The sequence below is a fragment of the Crinia signifera genome, chromosome 3, assembly GCF_055691185.1.
Source record: "Crinia signifera chromosome 3, ASM5569118v1, whole genome shotgun sequence".
In the NCBI taxonomy this organism is placed as follows: domain Eukaryota; kingdom Metazoa; phylum Chordata; class Amphibia; order Anura; family Myobatrachidae; genus Crinia; species Crinia signifera.
This window is the reverse complement of record NC_139219.1, coordinates 215,083,661-215,103,872: the sequence shown is the minus strand read 5'-3', so window position 1 is coordinate 215,103,872 and position 20,212 is coordinate 215,083,661. Positions and strand designations below refer to the sequence as shown.

Below are 20,212 nucleotides of genomic sequence, written 5' to 3'. Positions count from 1 at the left end.
TGAAAAAAAAAACCATAACTACTCCTCAAGGTTTGTTCTGGATAGTCATTAAATTGAAACCACAGCATACCTCCCAACTTAACCCATTCCAGGAGGGACAAAATGCTATGTTTCAGGACTTCCCCCTGAATGTATGATTGCTATCACCTGTGCCGAACAGGTGAATTGATAAGAAAGGTGTTTTTCAACACAGGTGATGGCAATCATTCATTCAGATGGAAGTCCAGAAACAGAGCATTTTGTCCCTCCTGGAATGGGTCAGGTTGGGAAGTATGCCACAGTCATCATAAATCTGTAAGTGTAATAAATAAATAAGCTTTACACGGCCACACACACACTGTATTTTAAAAAGATACACCATTACATATATGAAGAAACATTTGGGAAACTTGGTGGAATAATGACGTCTGAACACTCACTGTGTGTATAACGTTAACCACATTGACCATATGAGTGACACTGTGACTGTCTGCGTGGCGATTAATAAAGCTTTCTTTATTCAAACATGCCGTCATGTAATGGGACTTTAGCCTGGAAGGAGCGCAGTAAGGAGAGCAACACGGAGAGGGGCGGGGCCGTCGTCAGCTGTGGGAGACACTGAGCCGGTGGCAGCAGCAGCAGGGGAAGGATGCTGTTGTGTTTGCTGTAGATTTGTGAACACAGGAGAATCTGGCAGCGGCATGTCTGGAGGGGAATAATTAGTAAATGAAATAAAGACGGTGTAATACACAGTGCGTGCAGCCAGTTAGATGTTGCAGAGGTCTCTTTCTGTGTCTGCAGTCATAGTAAGGGGCTTATTAGTGTAGCCAGAGGGCTGCTAGATGTAGATGCTAATAACAGTCATCAAAAGAATCTGGACAATGCTGCGTAGTGAGTGGGAGGATAATCTTATTTCTCTCCCATAACTAGCACAGGGAGCAGCTGAAAGAGCACATGGATCCCCAGGCTGATATTGACAGTAAGATGATGAAATATACTTTTTGTCTATGGGTGTGTCTGACAGGTGCATTCTGCAGTACTCAATGTCAAGAATGTCACACTGCATCTAAAATTGCAAAAAAAAAAAAAAAGTGAAATGAAAATGTTTGGTTTCAAATAAAATGGCACTAAACGCTGTAACATTTTTATTGCAGCCATGTAGAAGAAAATGCCGTGGTTTATGAATATATTATCATCATAACAGCTGTGTGATATTTGCCATACAAAAAGTAAACCAATGTAATATGAGTTGTGAATTGATGGTCTGTGTGTAATCCTGGAGTATAGCAGAAAATATATTTTATGTATATTTATATTTTCTCCAATAAAATGTTCTGTTAACATCTTGACAGAACATTTGCTGCCATACTTGATAAATAGATTGAACCCACGTTAGATTTCATTTGCATAACTATAGCATCCATAAGGCGACTCACCTGGCTGCTCAGTCAGTGGCTGCCTGGCCTGCCACTGTGTCTACTCTCTCACTATACTGCTGCTGCTGGTCTGCCACTGTATCCCGCTGCACACCTATTCCCTGTGCTGGAGCAGGATGGTGGAGTTCTGGTCAGTTCTGACAGCTCAGAAGCAGCTAGATGCACTGCTAGTAAATAACATTGCACTGGTTACATGACAAATAGACATTGTGTTGGAATGGCTGCACCGTTATAGTTACAGTACTACAGAGATTGTTGTAATTTTTTTTTCCGCTGGCTACAAACTATTTATGCCAATCAGCCAATAACTGACATCGATCTGATAAGTGTACAATGAGTATGTAGGAGTGCTAGCTGATAAGGCTTCAAGTGATCAGCCCTGTACACACACATTGATTTGCTTTTGATTCGATGTTAGATTAGTTTTTCTATTAATCTGGCATTAGATCTTTCCATGCAATTTGGCATTGGATCTGTACTTTTGCTTTAGATATCGAATTCGATATACATTCATAGTACATTGTACACATTCGATTTACTAGATCGAATTTGATATTTCCTCTGCTGCACAGTAGATTTTTCTGTTCGAAAACGGGAGCACGCATCGAATCAAATGTAGATCGAAAGTGACACAAAAACCATTAGATTTGGTTTAGGATTCGATTAGATTTTGCTTCTATAAGCAAAATCGAATCGAAAATTGGGAAAAATCGATGCATGTGTACAGGGCTTAACTGTAATGGTCAGATCTGGAGGTTAGGATCTGGTGCGCTGTATCCACTTGTTACATCTGAAGGCAGGCAGTATACACTGAGCTAAAAATTACAGTGTGTATGAGTGCTCACCAACCCGATAATCCATCAGGAGAGTTTATTGGCTCGCCAGTGGTTTGTACCCAGCAATAAACCCAATGACATATTTAATAATCCATAATGTCCTGCATTATTTCATTGGGCTTTGCCTGTAAAGATCTGTGGTAGAAAATAGTAATTGCAGGTTACAGTTGGGACCTCTTCCCATTGTTACACGTCCTTTTCTCTGATGGATATACATGCAACTTGAGGTCCAGAGTTCAGTGGGAAGCCATGTACTGTATAGCCAGCCTTGTGACTTGATTTACTTGACAGGCATATAGCAAAGGTCACCACTGTTCAATGGATTATCCTCTAAAAATGAAGTAAGAGCACTATTATAGATAAGATAATAGAACATATTGTTAAATGCAATCACACTGTAAATGCTTTGCAAAAAAAAAAAAATCTCTATATAGCATTAATAGCTAACAGATGCATTTCAAGACTTTACTCGTGACCCTCAGATCTATCCTAGGACACAGGTTTGCTGAACACATTGTTGTTGTTGCCACAGCACCCAGCTTGTACCCAGTTGGCTGATGTTGCAAACAATCTGATACTGCATTGTAGGACCAGATATATATGATATCCTGGCGGTCAGAAGACCGACCTGACATTGTGAATCTGAAAGTCCCAACAAGGACTTGGTAGCATGCTAACTCTTTCCTCCTTACTCCCTAACTCTAAAGGCCCCACTTGTGCAAGATATCCTATGCTAGATCACATTTATTATTTATTAACAGTTTCTCATATATAGCGCAGCATATTCCATTGCGCTTTACAAAGGAGACAATGATACAACAAACAGGGTATTTACAGACAGTCAAAATGTAGGAGGGCCCTGCTCGCAATCTTACAATCTATAGGGAAATAGGCATTGATACATAAGGATAGATACTGTATTCTTTATTGCATCCATTCCACCAGAATGCAAGGTTATGTTCCTGGTTCTGGAATTTGATAAGCTTGCCTGAGGAAATGAGTTTTTAGGGAACGCTTATAGGTTTGGAGACTGGAGGAGAGTCTTATTGTGCTTGGGAGGGCATTCCACAGAGTGGGTGCAGCCTGAAGAAAGTCCTGCAGTCGGGAATGGGAGCGAGTAATGAGTGTGGATGAGAGACGCAGATCTTGGGAGGAGCATAGAGGTCGTGTTGGATGATATTTTGAGATAAGAGAACATATGTATGTTGGTGTAGTTTGGTTTATGGCTTTGTGTGTAAGTAAAATAATTTTGTATTGAGTACGGTAGAAGACAGGTAACCAATGAAGTGACTGACAGTCAGACGATGAACGTCAGGCTAGGAAGATTAGCCTTGCAGCTGCATTCATGATGGACTGTCGTGGTGAGAATCTGTATTGGGGAAGGCCAATAAGGAGACTATTGCAATTATCAAAATGTGAGATGAGATGAGAGCATAGAGTTTGCTGGTTGCCACTATCCATGCACAAAAAAAACACATGGGGTCCCCCTTCCTGAGCATAACCAGCCCCAGGCTCAAAGAGCCGGTCCTGGTTTCATAAAATAGAGGTCCCCAGGATTTTATAAAACCAGCACCAGGCTCGTCCTGGTTCCCAAAATAAGGGGGACAAAATTTAGTAGTGGTCCCCCGTATTTCAAGAACCAGCACCGAACCCAACCAACCAGCAGGGTAATGCCACAGCCGGGGGGAGACTTCTTATACACGTCCCCCGGCCAAAGCATTCTGCTCTCTGACCGTTCAGCATGGGCAGGGGTCCTGGGGAAGTGGGGACCCCCCTAAAGAAGCCCCCCCCCTCCAGAACTTACCTGCCCATGCTGAAGCCTGGGGCTGTCCTCGATGCCCCTGGGCGGTGGGCATCGAGCTGATTATAGTGTAAAAAAAGAATAAACCATTGTGTATTCTGGGACTTGCACTACAAGTCTCAGCAAGCCAGCATTGCATGCAGGGACTTGGAGAGCCACAAGTCCCAGCATGCGGGGCAATAAAGGGCCCGCTTGGGACTAGAAGTTCCCCAGCAGTACAAATGGTAAACAAAAAACACAGTATAACTTTATTACACATGGAGCCCATACATTCCAACTCACCTGACTTGCTAGAAGATCGGTCCCCTTCTCCAGTAGAATCATAGTGGGGTACCTGTGGAGATAAAACATACTCACCTGACGTCTTCAGGGCTTCTCCGGGACCTTATTAAATTGGCGATTTGAGAAACAAATTCGATAATGCCATTTTGTTGCCTAATTATCACCAAAAAAACAAAATTGCATTCTATTAAATGTCACCCAGGATGTCCATTAGGAAGCATCAGGGTATTGTATTTGTCTAATGGTTAAATCCAATGTCATTTGTTGGAAACTGTATTTAATGGAACCTTGCTTTTTTAGGTTTACTGCTGTGCATGGCAAGACCGAACTCGCAAAATTAATGTAGTGCAATGTGCATTTATATGCTGCAAGATGGGGTGTGTCTGTAGTTGTTATCCTTTTATAGGGATTATTTCAGATTAATTGGTTTGAGGTTTTGGGTTAATGCTGCTTTCACCCCGCAAAACCTGCTTAGACCAGGTATTTAAAACATTTTTTTAAATGGGTCAGAGCAAGTTTAACCCCTTTTACATCGAATGTAAATACCTGGTCTAAAGCAGGTTTGCGGTGTGCAAGCAGCATTTTTTTTAAACTTTTTTGATGCCGTGCCCAAAATACTAGATAAAGGGGGCTGTAGATGTGGCATATCTAGACTTTAGTAAGGCATTTGACACTGTCCCACATCGCAGGCTGCTAAATAAACTTGAAAGTGTGGGATTGGATTATAAAACAATTAAATGGATAAGAACCTGGTTGCAGGATAGGAAACAGACAGTTGTAGTAAATGGAGTGCATTCTATGGCGGGACATGTTACCAGTGGAGTACCCCAGGGATCTGTACATGGACCAGTGCTCTTTAATATCTTTGTTAAGCCCCGTACACACGGTGGGATATATCGCTCGCGATGAGCGATATATCGCTCAGTGTCCTGTTTGCATCAGCGACCAGAGATGGTCGCTGATAAAAAAGAACCTGCCGGGGGAGCCCGGCAGTGGAAATCAGCTGGTCACAGGAGCAAGCTCCTGCGACCAGCGATCACAACGGGGGGAAAAACGGGAGTGCGCACCCGGCGATATATCGCCGGTGCACATTCCTATCGCGGGCAATACGGTCACTCACCGACCATATTGCCCACGATATTGGACATAATCGCCTCCGTGTGTACACAGCCTTAGTGACATTGTAAATGGTATTGAAGGTAAAGGATGCCTTTTTGCAGATGACACAAAGATATGCAACAGGGTAGACACACCAGGAGGGGTAAATCTGATGGTAATGACTGATGATTTAAGTAAACTTGAAAATTGGTCAAGAGCATGGCAACTACAGTTTAATGCAAAAAAATTCAAAATTATGCACTTGGGAATCAAAAACACAAAAGCTCAATATAGTATCAAGGGTACTATAATGGAAACTACTGAGGAGGAAAGTGACCTAGGAGTCACTATTTCAAGTGACTTAAAGGCAGGAAAGCAATGTAGCAAAGCAATGAAGAAGGCTAGTCCGATGCTTGGTTGCATAGGGAGAGGAATCAGTAGCAGAAAAAAAGACGTAATAATGCCACTTTATAGGTCATTGGTACGGCCTCATCTGGAATACTGTGTCCAGTTCTGGAGACAGATCTTCAGAAGGATATAAATACATTAGAGACTGTAAGTTGCCCAAAGAAGGGCATGCATGGCCTACATCACAAAACTTACCTGGAAAGACTAAAAGATCTTAACATGTATAGTTTGGATCAGAGAAGGGAAAGGGGGGACATGATAGAAATCTTCAAATATATCAAGGGTTTTAACATAGTACAGGAGGGAAATTTTCTTCAAAGGAAAATAAGTAATAGAACACAGGGACATGCCCTGAAACTGGAGGGAGGTAGGTTCAGGGGAAATGTTAGAAAGAATTACTTCACAGAAAGGGTAGTGGGTAATTGCAATAGCCTCCCTTCAGAGGTGGTAGAGGCCAATGCTGGCCACACATCAGACCAACTTTCCTCCAACCATCCAACTAGTTGCTTGGATGGAATAAAAATATGGTACTGGATGGGAGCAAAGGACAATCAGAAATGTGCTCACAACCCAGGAAAATGGACAAAAACATTCAGTCAAATTGTGTAAATCAAACAGTTTCAACTACAGTACCATGTCTGAGTGACAGTTTTTGTCCTTTTTCCAGATTTTTGGAGCAAATTTCTGAAGTAAATATTACATTTGCTCACATCCAGTACCATATTTTTATTTCATCCAAGCAACTAGTTGGATGGTTGGAGGAAAGTTGGTCTGATGTTTGGCCAGCATAATAGACAGAACAATTTAAACATGCTTGGGGTAGGCATATGAATATCCTTACAAAAAAAAAAAGGATTAAAAAGGGTTGAGATCACCGGAAAGGTTAAAAAAAAAGGGGCAGACTAGATGGGCCAAATGGTTCTTATCTGCCGTCAAATTCCATGTTTATATCACTCTGCCTGCCCTCCTACATTACAGGGAATGAGCACTGACAATCACCTCTCTCCCTCCAGCCCAGCAGCAGCGCTCTCTCTCACTACTCTCACTCATATAGGTAGGGGGTCTGACAGTGAGCAGTAGCTGGTCTGCACTGAGCCAGCGCAGTGCATATTTAATGATCCGGCCGCTCATTACATATGCGCATATGTAATGAGCGGCTGGCTCATTAAATATGCACTGCGCTGGGGACCAATAGTGTTCACTGCTGCTTGGGTACCGTTTCAGACAGCAAAAAAAAAAAGTCTCGGAAACGGGTAGGACCCTGCTTTTTTTACCGTTTCCCCAAAAACTTTTTTTGGGAAATTGTAAAATCACTGTGCACCTTTCAGGCCGCACATATTACTGTTTTTTTAAATCTGCAAAATACAGTTTTTTTGTGCGGTCTGAAAGGGGCATTAGTGAGTTATTAGTCTCGATTTCTGCTACCAATTGTGTATGACATTTATTACAATGGTGCCTTCTATTGTGTACTTTCTACTCTATTCTTTTTTTTTTTTTTATATTTTGCCTACCAATGTTTTTGATTGAGGTTTTATGTTTTACATCCACACTGCATTGTGAACATCTATGCCAGAAAATAATTTTATGTGGTCAATTTCTTCTACATACATTAATTGCGATATTTTCTGTTGCCCACGGTTAAATAACATTGAGGTCTATTGATTTATCCAAGAATTTTCTATTGTATATCTCTCCATGTTCTATTTACAGTACTTGTTCATTACTAAGATTTTCAACAACTGTGCCATTTCTAGTTCATGTTCTTACGACTGTTATTGCAATCACTGTTTTTCTTTTGATATTGTGAATGTTGTAGCCGCCTATTTTTCTATACTTAAACTGAATAACTAAATGTACCATTGTAGTGTATACTAGTTGAGTTTGACCGGATCGTTGTTTGGGGCAGAGGATTTTTGAGTCAAGGCCCATACACACTAGAAGATTATCTTTCCAATCTGTTTGGAATGAAAATCCTGGAAATTTTTGGGAGCAAATGTCAATTGATCATTTGCTCCAAAACATGGAAAATAGACAAAATTTGGCCCTAGAGACAAATTGCTCAATTTAAGGCTCATACACATTAGAAGATATGAAAGGGACAATTTCCCTTGAGCTGATCATGAAAGATATTGTGCATCCACACTAAACACTGGGTGCAAATGGCATGAGCAATATTGGCAGATTGACCTCCATGTTCTGAAGTTGTCAGTATCCTTAACAATGAGCGGGAGGGGCATTTTTAAAGATATTATGCGTACACAGTAGAGGATATTGCCATCAATATCGTTCAGAAGCCCCTTTTCTGAATGAGATTGATGCCAATATCTTTAGTGTGTATAGGCCATAAGTCTCTGGTGGACAGAAGACCTGCCTATTTCTCCTGAAGCTTGTACTAATTCGTGTGGAGGCACTGCCAATATTTAAACTAAAAGACTGAGAGGGTAACGGTTACCTGAGCACCAATTGTTCCCACCCCTCCAAAGGTGTGTACCAAAGGGATGTTGCACATTCATACAGGGGGGGGGGGATCTAGACTTTTCTTTTAGGGGAACAGTTTATGTATTCTAAAACCGTCTTCCGGATGGTAGGATGTCGAACAGGTTGTGACCGGGATGCAGCTTGTCCTTTGCGATCTTCTCAGCGTGTTTCCTTACCCTGGATGAGAGCAGATCCCTTATCGGGGCGAGGTTGGTCCCTATGATCCTTTCCGCAGTCTTCACTACCCTTTGCAGTTTTTGTTTTTCATTCTCGCTTGCGCCACCGTACCAGATTGTGATCGAGGAATATAAGACGGACTCCACAATGGCGTTGTAGAATACGCACAGCAGCTCCTGTGGGATGTTGAATTTCCTGAGTTGCCTCAGGAAGAACAGGCGATGTTGGACCTTTTTGATATTTGTGGTTATGTTTAAACCCCATCTTAGGTCGCTGGACATGGTTGTTCCTAGGAATTTGGAGGATTCAACCCGCGACACCACTGTGTTGGCTATTGTTAGCGGGACCAGTGCATTTGTTTTTTTTCCTGCAGTTGACCACCATCTCAATTGGTTTGGTAGGGTTTAGATCAAGGTTGTTGCTGCTGCACCACTGTCAGCTTCTCCACTACACGCCTGTACGCAGTGTCATCACCATCCTTGATTAGGCCGATGATAGTGGTGTCGTCTGCAAATTTGATGATTTTCATTGACTGCTCAGCTGAGGTGCAGTCATTCGTGTAGAGAGAGAAGAGCAGAGGGGAGAGGATGCATCCTTGGGGGGGCTCCAGTACTGATTGTTTGTGTGCTGGACGAGAAGGTGCCGGCTTTAACCACCTGTTCCCTTGCCGTTCGAAAGTCCACTATCCATGAGCATGTTGATCCTGGGACTCCTAAGGAGAGGAGTTTTGGCTGCAGGATGCCGGGGACGATAGTGTTAAATGCTGAGTTGAAGTCCACGAATAGGACTCTCGCATAGGTGCCTGGGTGGTGGAGGTGTTGTAAAACATGGTGAAGCCCGAGGTTGACCGCATCCTCTACACTTCTGTTTGCCCAGTAGGCAAACTGCATGGGGTCAAGGTGAGAGTTGGTCACTTCTCTCAGGTGCTTCAGTACTAGTCTTTCAAATGCTTTCATGGCTACTGAAGTTAGTGCAATTGGCCTGAAGTCATTTAGGTCCTTCGGGGGTGTTTTTTTGGGGATCGGGACGATGATAGAGTGTTTTAAGCAGGCAGGAACCTTGCACAAGTCCAGGGAGGAGTTGAATATTGTTGTGAAGATGGGGGCGAGCTGAGCTGCACAGATCCTAAGGCTGGATGGCGACACACCATCCGGTCCCGCAGCCTTCTTAGGTTTTATTCTTTTGAGTACTGCTTCTACCTCACATTGGTCGACGTGGAGGGCCTGGCAGTGGTGGTCTTTGTGATGGAGTGGGGCAGGTATGGCATGCTCAAATCTGCAGTAGAACTTGTTCAGGTCTTCTGCAAGTTCATGGCTGTTTCAGACTGTGGTTGGGCTTTCTTGTAATTTGTGATGGTTTGCATGCCCTTCCATATTGCCGCAGGGTCCTTTGCTGTGAGGTTGTGCGTCAGCTTGTTTGTACTGTATATTCCCTTTTTGCGAGTTTGATAACCCGAGTCAAGGAGTTCCTGGCTCCTTTGTACTGTGCCCTGTCCCCGCTGCTGTATGCATCCTTCTTGTCTTGGCGGAGTTTCCTAAACTGTCTACGCAACCATGGCTTGTTGTTGTTGGATCGGATTCGCTTGGTTGGTACACATACAGTAAGTCCTCGCAGAAGCTGATGTAGGATGTGACTGTATCCACTAGTTCATCTATGTCAGAGGCAGAGGCTTCGAACACCGTCCAGTCAGTGCAGTCAAAGCAGGCCTGGAGCTTTAGTGTTTGCCTCGATTTACCAGTTTTTTTGCGATAACCGGCTTAGCAGTCTTTAGCTTGTGGATATATGTTGGAAGAAGGTGGACTATGCAGTGGTCAGAGAGACCCAGTGCTGCATGGCGGATGGATCGGTATGCAGACTTTATGGTGGTGTAGCAGTGGTCTAGCGTTTGCTCCTCTTGTGTGGCACGTGACCTGCTGCGTGTATTTTAGGAGCTCCTGGCTCAGGTTGGCACAGTTAAAGTCGCTGAGCACAATGAGCAGTGAGTCTGGGTGTCTAAGTTCGGTGTCCGTTATCAGAGTGGCCAGCTGAAGTTGGGCTTCTGTTGGACTTGGTTGTGGGGGTATGTATACTCCTACTAGGATAATAGAGGCAATTTCCTGAGGGGAGTAAAAAGGTTTGCATTTGACGGTCTCTAGTTGGGGGCTGCATGACTTGCTTAGGGACTTTACCTGTAGTTTATGTAGAGGCAGATGCCCCCTCCTTTGGATTTGCCGGAGAGCTCTTTGTTTACAGAGCAATATAAACTAATTTTTTATGGTAAATGGCATCATTGCTGAGTCAATAAAAAAATCTCTCCTATTGTCACAAATGGGGTGATTCAGTGGTTAATGCAGTTGTGGTTGTGATTTTTTTTTTTTTATGCAGTACTGTTCCTTTTATGTCAATGTTTTGACAAATGGGCGCCCTATTGAGACACCCATCAGCAGCGGCATGCATCAGCTGATGTGCTTAAAGAGATGGACTATTGACCATCGGCCGCACACTTGGACATTGCACTGAATGACTTCAGTGGAATCAGTGGCGTAGCTATAAATTTTGCTCCCCCAAGCCAAAAAAGTTTGTAGCGCCACCCCCCCCCCCTTAAAATAGCATTTTTGTTAAACGGCTTTTTCTTGGAAATATGGCTTCCAGTGCAAACAGTAAAAATGTGCCCCTCCAATAGATAATTTAAAGCTAAAGAATGCACATATTCCAAAAAAGGGTGTGTGGCCTCACTTAAAGGGGTAATGCCCATTATGCAATATGCCACACCACAATGTTCAATACACAGTGTTCAATATGCCACACACTGCATTGCCCATGCCACACACTGCAATGTGCTCTCTGTCTCTGCTCCCGCCACAGCAAGTGGTAATCGTAAAGATGTTGTAATCGATAGCCGCAGTTGTCATACATAACTTGCACTGATACCACTTCTACCTACTAACCCTTCTAACATCTACCCCTGTGTCTCACAGCTTAAAGTGGTCAAATCCCCTAGGCGCCACATTGTCTTGCTTGTTTAAGTATCCTCTATTTGGAGTGCCCTGGGGTAATTTATTCATGCACAGCCGCAGACATGTGCATGCAGGACTGGCGACATGAGAGGACAACAATGGGTACAACCAGGCTATGATGTTCAGAGGGGCTCTAAGGGTCAGGGTTTCCCAAATTAAGTTCAATAAAATTAGCAAGCAGCACAAATATTCCAATACCCCCGCTTGGCGCTTACCCCATCATTTGCTCTGGTCCTGGTGGTCCATGCTGCTTTGCTGTTCTGGCTCTTCTCTGTGTAGCTCTGATGCCACCACCACGGAGGAGCATAAAAAACCATCCTGCTGACAGTCAGTCACTGACAGCCGTGGGAGAAGCAGCCAGCAACCGCACCTCTTCCTCACTGCAGCCATCCGCACCACTGTCCACCTCCAGCCCCGTTTTGACACAGCAGCGCTGCGGCCTCCACACTGCACCCCTCACCCAGTAGACAATCAGCGGCGGTGCACTTGTTCCCACTTGTGATTTGACTCACAGCTGGCCACCAGCACACAGGAGCGCAGCCACTCGCCCCATTCATGCACAGTAGCCGGTCAGAATACAGGGAGGGAGGACGCCACAGGCTGAAGGAAGACTCGACAGGCACTGCTAACACCAGTGCAGTGGTGTAACTACCTAATTTGCGGTCACGGTCCAACTCCCGTTTCTCCCGGCTCCTGCTGCTATAAAGTGTCGCCGGGAGAGATGGGAGAGATGGGACCATGACGGCAGGCCAGGTACCGGCACTCGGCAGACAGCAGGGGGTAATTATAGTGGGGGCTGCGGAGCTATAGTTACGCCACTGAGTGGAATGCTCCTGCATGTTAGCCAATCCTCGCAGGTACCACCCAGGGGCACCCATTGAAATTCCATGAGTTTCCATGCAATTTCAACGTTCATCCCAAAGCAGTAATCATCGGGACTCATGTGCAGAGGGAAAACATTGGGTGCTTGCTCACAATGTTTCCCTACATCTGCTCATTCCAAGAATGTTACCAGGGCTTTGCATAAATAAAAAAAGCGGTAATAGCTACTGTATATTTGAAAAAACTTACATGCTCCTGAACATCTCTACAAAACAGCTTAAATTCTACACAGCTGACTTCAGAATCATCAAAAATTTCCAGGGACTCACCATTAACTTGTACTTGATTACATGGATGTCTCTCTAGAACAAACCGATTGCACTGCTGCACTGAGATGCACACTGGATTGGATTTAAACCCCTGCCCATTCTACTAGGACTGGCTTTACATCTTCAGGGAACATCACAGAACAAGGTACTGGAAAAAATAACTATCTCTGACTCTATATCAACGTCCCCATTGACATCAGTTACCTATGCTTTCTGTCCAGTTACTTATGTTTCTCTGTTCAGAAAAGAACTCTGATCCATTCCCTTAAAATAATCTAAAATACAATATCCCCAGCCCCTGGATTCCACAATCACACAGGGCTCCAGTTTAATCCCAAGAGACGTGTTATCTCTACAAAGAATATACACTTCAAAAGCCTCACACTGGGATTTCACACCTACATAGGGAATGGCTTCTAACACCTCTCCACAACCCTGCTTTGTTCCTGAATAACTTGTGTGACTAAATCACTAAATTAGCAACTGTAAAGGAAAGTTACTTGTAGTTTATTTAATGAATATCTGTCCAAAATACATCTTTGTACAAGAAAGAAGCAATTGAACACGGCAATAACCTGGAGCACTCACAGACTTGAGGAAAGGTGTTTTCATCATACTAGATACCACAAATATGGCACCGCAGAAGCTGCATCGGAGCTGTGCAGCTCAACCAAACTACATGTCTCCCCTTGTCTCCCCCTGTCCTTGTCCTTGTTCATCACCCCCTTGAGTGTGATGACTCTGCCAAGTGTGGTAACCAAGCACAGCAGAGAAGCCCTTCTGAAATGGAGCAGACCCCCTGTATGAGCCTGACGGAGCGGGACGTGGGCAGATTGGCAGCCCTTACAGTCCACGCTGCCCTTGCTGCCCTGTGCAGAAAGAATGCAGGAAAGTTGAATGGCAGTAGTTGGAGAGTTGACCGGCGACTATGGAGAACCATTCACAGAGGTAGCAGAAAAGTAAACCCCAAGGACATTGTGGCGGTGGTCCCAGACCGTGCCGCAGCCCATCAGCTCCCCAGCACTGGCAGCAGAGGGCAACCTAGATTAAGCCGCAGTGTGTACCTGCCCTGGTCATGGATGAGAGGCTGTCATGCCGGTGCCTTAGTGAGGTAGACACGGCGGTGGCACCGGTCTGCACTCCCCGCAATCATGCTCTCAAATGTGCGCTCCCTGGCAAACAACTTCGATGAGCTGTCCCTCCTCATGGGAAGCACAAGGTCGAGCATTGCAGGATCATCTGTCCTATGCTTCACAGAGACATGGCTGGATTACCTCATTGCTGACTCCCCCCCCCCCCCCCCCCCCCAGTGTCCCTGCCAGGATTTGGTATCTACAGAGCTGATCACTCGAAGGTTCTCTCAGGAAAAACAAAGGGTGGCGGCATCTGCTTCTACATCAATGATAGATGGTGCACCAATGTCACGATCATAGGCAAATCATGCAGCTCTCACCTGGAGATGCTATGTATCAACTGCAAACCCTTCTATTCCCCCCCCCCCCCGTGAATTTGCCTAGATTATCCTAGTGGGAGTGTACATACTTCCCCTTGCCTGCGCAGAGGAAGCCCTGCACCACCTGGCCACCAGCATATCTGACATATAGTAACAACACCCAGACTCTCTGTTCATAGTGCTGGGTGGCAACAGAACTAACCTAAGCTAGGAGCTACCCAAGTTCAAACAACAAGTCGTGCCCCACCAGGGAAGGGCGTACCCTTGACCACTGCTACACCACCCTTAAATCTGCCTTCCGGTCAATCCCCCGTGCTGCACTCAGACTATCTGACCACTGCCTCGTCCACCTACTCCCTTTCTATACGCAGAAGTTGAGAGCAGCTAAGCCTGCCATCAAGATAGTTAAGAAATGGACTAACGAGGCTAAGCTGAAACTCCAGTCCTGCCTCGCCTGAACGGACTGGGGGGTCTTTGAAGCCTCTGCAACTAACCTGAATGACCTGACTGACACCGTCACATCCTACATAAGCTACATGTGTATACCCACCCAGACCTACCCCATCTTCAACAACAACAAGCCCTGGTTCAATTCCCAGCTCAGACAACTCCGCCGAGCTAAAGAGGAGGCCTACAGCAATGGTGACAGAGCACAATACAACCGAGCCAGGAACTCCCTAACAAAAGAAATCAGGCTAGTAAAAAAAGCGGTTCTCTGACAAGTTGACTAATGACCTGCCCACTAATGACCCTGTATCTGTGTGGAAAGGAATGTAATCTATAATCTGCCACAAGAAAACACCCAAACCCATGGCCATGTACCAAAACCTAGCTGATGAGCTGAACAACTTCTATTGCAGGTTTGAAAAGGTAGTCTGGCAGTTTTCGGATAAGGGATACTCTACCTGTACTTTGCTTTAGGGATATAGGAGGTTGACATTTTCAGTATCTCATTAGTCTCTTTAAAAGAAGTCCGTAGTAGTCTCCCATTATTGCAGGGTACCAGTATTCTTGAAATGGATGCTTCATTATAGGACTGCCTTGGTGAAAAATGTCACAGAAGAAGTCTACATGGAAATTAAGAAGTGAATTTTAAGTGATATTTTGCAACCCATATTCTTGTAATTGTGCAATAGGTGCTTCACGATGGACAAGTAGTTGGTTGCCATGGGCAACATCACCTCATTTCATTTTTAGAAGCTTTAGTAAATTACCCTTTAATGTTTTATGCTGCTCAACCAATGGAGTGTACTTGCTGGTTTTTTTTCCTCTCCAGCAACAAGGTCTCTCTCTCTCACCATTTTGTAATATAGTGATATTTAGTGTCTCTGCCGTCCTATAAACACCAATATTCAATTTTAGTGTTCATTCTAGCACCCGCTATCTTTGAAAACCCATGCAGTTCCTCTTCCCTGCTTGGAGTGCCGCTGTCTGCTGTGGTGTTTCTAGCACAGGTCTGGTTTGCATATCAGTGCTGATATACAGACCACACTGCTAGAAGCACTACAGCATACAGCGACACACCAGGCAGGGAAGAGGAACTGCACAGGTTTTCAAAGATAGCGGGTGCTAGAATGAACACTAAAATTTTCAAACCTCTAAAGGTCCATACACACTAAGCAATTTTCAGCTGAAAGTCGCCTAGTGTGTATACCCCACAGTGGCTGACTAGCATAATCGCCAGCGAGAGGGTTCCGTTTGCTGATTTTACCAGCATGTTTAACGATGATGGCTGGTTATTCAGCCATTATCCCTAGGTGTGTACGCCGAAGGACTGAAAGATTAGCCACTTTCATCCAGGCAGAGCGCTTGCTCCCACGTCCGCTTCCTCTGCTCAGTCTGTCCTGCTGACTCCCACAACGTCAGAGCCCTGCTCAACATGGAGCACTAGCCACCAATGTTTTATTTTTAAGCAAGTAATATACAGTATACATTGGCACATGCCAGCAATGTATATATTACTGGCACCACTGCCCACCAATGACTATTAGTTAGCCCGTAATATATACATTGCTAGCACAGGATGTGCGTTCAATGGTGCAGGGGGGGGATTGCAAGCACCGATTACCAGTGGAGATCCCAGCATTATTGCATATTCCCGCCTGCATTACACAATTAAGGCTGCCCTCGGCCAATAGGAGTGCGGAGGGAAGGCTTAAGCGTATAATTAATTATGCTGATTCCCGGGTACTGCGATTAGCACAAGCAGTCCCCAGGGGATCGAAAAGTGATGTAGCCCTGAAATGTTCCAGGCTGGCCATCGCCAGCAGTACGCTCTGCCACAAAGATTACTGGGCATACCATTTACGTGATTAATCATTATTATATAGGATAGTGGATCCCTTTATTTTTAATCTTATGGCTTTTGTTACTTCTACTATATTAGTGGTGTTATATTTCTTGCTTTCTTTTTCCCAGATGTACTGCAGAGGAAACGAAAACTGGCAAATGTGGTGATTGGATTCATCTTCCTGCTCAGTGGCATTGAGTATGGTCAGTGATCAACTAATAAAGACTACTGTACTTTTTGGTTCTTTGAGATCTTCTGAATTCTGTGCTTGAGAAAAATGTATGTAATAGGCAAATATATCTGGGGCTAAGATCCACTCAGTATTTTATTGCTGCTGAAGTTTGTGAGCAGCGTTCCAAGAAAACGAATGGTCTGTATAAAGTGGTTCTTGTTCTTTGGTCTGCCGGATCTCCACTGATTTTGTGCAGTTTCTTTCATCTGTGAACAAGCTGAAATTGGTATGTAGCTGTGGAGCTGGCAGATACCAACATCTCTTAGGTCTGTGCCAGCCTAAAAATGATCCAGCTCAACACTAGTGCTCCACCAGCTACTGTACATACTGACTTCACTTTGTTTATTGACAGACATTTATCCCCCTTTCACATCGCCAAAATAAGCCCGGGCTATTGCCAGGTTGAGGCTGCACCACTATACCCAGGTTGGATTACCGGTTAAATGGCCCTTAAATGTTCGAACCCAGGTTATTCAACCCATGGTTCATTGTAAACTGCTCATTGTGTGTCTGATGACATCAGCAGCCTGTGCCTGTACAGCAGAGTGCAGAAGAAAGTACAGAGAGGATATTGCTTACTTTCTGCACACACAGCCATGGCAAATTGAAGTCCTGAAGAGGTGAAGGAGTTGCTGAGAATAAGGGGTAAGGCAGAGGTTGCCAGGCAGCTGACAGAAACTGCGCAGATACTGTGGTCGGTTATCAGCTCTATCTGCCCAATAGTGCAACCTCTTCCTCAACTAGCTCTCACTGACTGAAGTAAAAGCAAGCATGAAGTCAGGGCTCCAGCCTTTTGCTCTGTCGGCCCTCACTCTTCTCTTTCTTAAGTTACATACCCATACCTTTAAAACATCTTTCCTGTACGACATACTTCTTTCAGGCAATACACGACTCACTCCCTCCAACGTACATCTTTCCTAGGCAAATGATATAACGATACTCAAATATTAACTGGACGCTTCACAGCAACTATGAAAATTTTGCAATCGGCCTATTTGCAAGAAGTACACTTCAAAGCATTACATCGACTATATATAGCCCCAGCACAATCAAAACTTATGTCACCAAATGCTACAGGTCTTTTCCCGAAGTGTGGTCTGACAATCGCCGCATTTGGTCATGTCCGAAAATATAACAATTTTGGCGTATTACATTACGCAAATACGTTGGACACAAATTTTTCAACTGACCCTCTGGCATGCCTCTGTCTTAACTATCGGAACTGGTACACCCCTGAAGCCCGAAACCTCTTTTATCAATAATTCTTACAATGGCAAAAAAAAATCATTTTAACTAAATGGACAATTAAACCATCGCCTTCGGTACTGGAACTTAAAAATAGGTTATTTCAACTACTGCAATTTGATATATGCACCTTAGGGACAAGTTCATCAAAGACCTTTAGTCGTAATGGGAAGTATTTATTATATTTTTAGACTAAACCCTCAAAACCCGGGCAAAAATTCCAGATACATTCATTTTATTTTAATTCATATCCTTTCTTATCTTTATCCCCCTCTTAATTGTGTCCAAATTGACAATATCACTTCTGGACCTCTGGGGAACCAAGTGGGTGGTACCAGATGATTTTGCCTCTGAGGATAGCATGTCTTCTTCAGGATGCCTAAAGTAACTGGATTGATTGCTCCTTCTAAATCAACACCCATCATCTTTACCCTTATAACGTAAAGTCCTAAATTGACTCTGGATACTCAATACTTATTTCAGAATATTATAGTTGTTTCAATTGTTTCACTGCCCCTGATGAAGTCATGAATATGACGAAACGCGTTGGACCTTCCATTCTGAATTGACTATACCACCAGTGTCATCGATCCAATTGTGATTCATAATGTCTCACCAGAGTTATATATTTATTGTTTATGTGTAATCCTCACACCCAAGGAGGTGTTTTTTATGACATTTTTTTTATTGTGGTTGTAATAAATACCATTTTTTATTGAAATTGTTGTGGTACATTAGCGCCCTCTGAAACCCCACTTTCTTTTTTCATATGTATGTATGTATGTATGTATGTATGTATGTATTCATGCTCTTTGTATATGTAAAGTGTAATACCTCATTTCGTCTAACTGCAATGTGGGTTGCCTCCAACCCAGTGACTGATTCAAATCATAATTGTAAAACCAGCTCACCTTTCCGGTCTGCAACGACCCTTTCATTAAACATAATCTTTCTCCTTAAGGCTTACTAAAATCCCAATGTGTCTTGTCTTGTCTCGTTATGTCTTTGTTTTATCCCCCTTTGCTACTTCTAAGATATATCTTGGTTTTATATTTAGATACTATTACCCGTTCAGTATATTATAAGATCTGTTTGATTGACATCTATCCAAGAGGGACCTCTTGATGTTCTCTTTTTCTATCTGGACCTATAGCTATCAATCCAAATCCCAAACAGATTGACTATTGTGTTACATATAATACACAAGGGTGTTCATCTGTATTGCATTATTACTTTTTGTTATATTTGTATTTGTTTATGACTTTTTTTGACAAAATGACATACAGTACATGGTGTTTTTAATGGCTGACCTGGGATGACTAAGAAGGTGCCAGCTCGGCATTAACCTGGGTCAAAAGTGCAATAAAAAGGGTCCTGCCCGGTTCGGAGCTGGGTTGTAAATCCTGGGTTGCAATGTGAAAGTGGTATTAACTATACAGGATCAGTGGAGATCTTGTACAACCTACATCCAGTATACCAAGAACCGCCTCCCGTATGCAGGACCTAATTCAGATGTGGATGGAGGTGCTATCACTGCTGCTTACTTGGCAATAGGGTAATGCAGCATGAAACATCTGATTATATCCTACTTACATCCCAGGACAGGCAAAACACAGTTCTGCAGGGAGGTCTCCTCTAATGAAACTTTTTCCTTGTTAAATGCCCAATGCTTATATGTATGGAACCAATAATAGACAATTTTACAGCAGTACACTGCTTAAAAATTCTTTACGTAAGTTCAATGAATAAATTAGGAATCACTTGGCTCTTTCCCACGATGGAAGGAGGGCAACCTTCTGGGTGAACTGTACAACCGTCCTTCTTTGACATTAAAAGAAACCATACTACAAAAGTTTAAGTTCAGTCTTATTTTTATTATAACCTGGAAACTTCACCCACATGCTTATTTTATTTGAGCTGGGAACATGGTTTAACCTGAGGAAGGCATAAGGCAAAGAATAAAAGCTTGGCCAATGAAATAAAGCAGAGATATGACAAGCCATGCATTAAGAGAGAATGTCACAGGTTTTCCCTAGGAGCATCACATACCATAATGTTGCCTGTTCTCTGACTGACCAACAATATATTATAATAATTATTATTATTATCCCAGTCTTTCCAAACCAAGTTGCCATGAGTACAGTTTCTCAGAAGAAAACCCAATATTGTATGTTTTACGCATTGCACAAAATGGACAAAAGGCACAAGTATCCCGGAGTTAAATACAGGTCCAAACTGGTATATAAGTAATGCTGATAATATAATGTAGTATACTGTAATGCAGCTTTGTGGACAACAATCAAATAAATACATGTACTACATACAATATGTACTAAATACACCTAAAGTG

General features: G+C 43.5%; 1 protein-coding gene across 1 annotated transcript in view; it reads left to right on the top strand.

The window, feature by feature from the left end:
• Positions 1-541: 541 nt before the first annotated feature.
• Positions 542-20,212, top strand: part of LOC146064181 (major facilitator superfamily domain-containing protein 8-like) — a 97,798-nt gene continuing 78,127 nt past the window's right edge. Inside the window, exons 1-2 of the mRNA XM_083177385.1 lie at positions 542-958; positions 16,514-16,588. Coding sequence (XP_083033511.1) covers positions 934-958; positions 16,514-16,588 — 100 coding nt within the window. The 5' untranslated portion in view covers positions 542-933. The remainder of the gene's footprint in view (positions 959-16,513; positions 16,589-20,212) is intronic.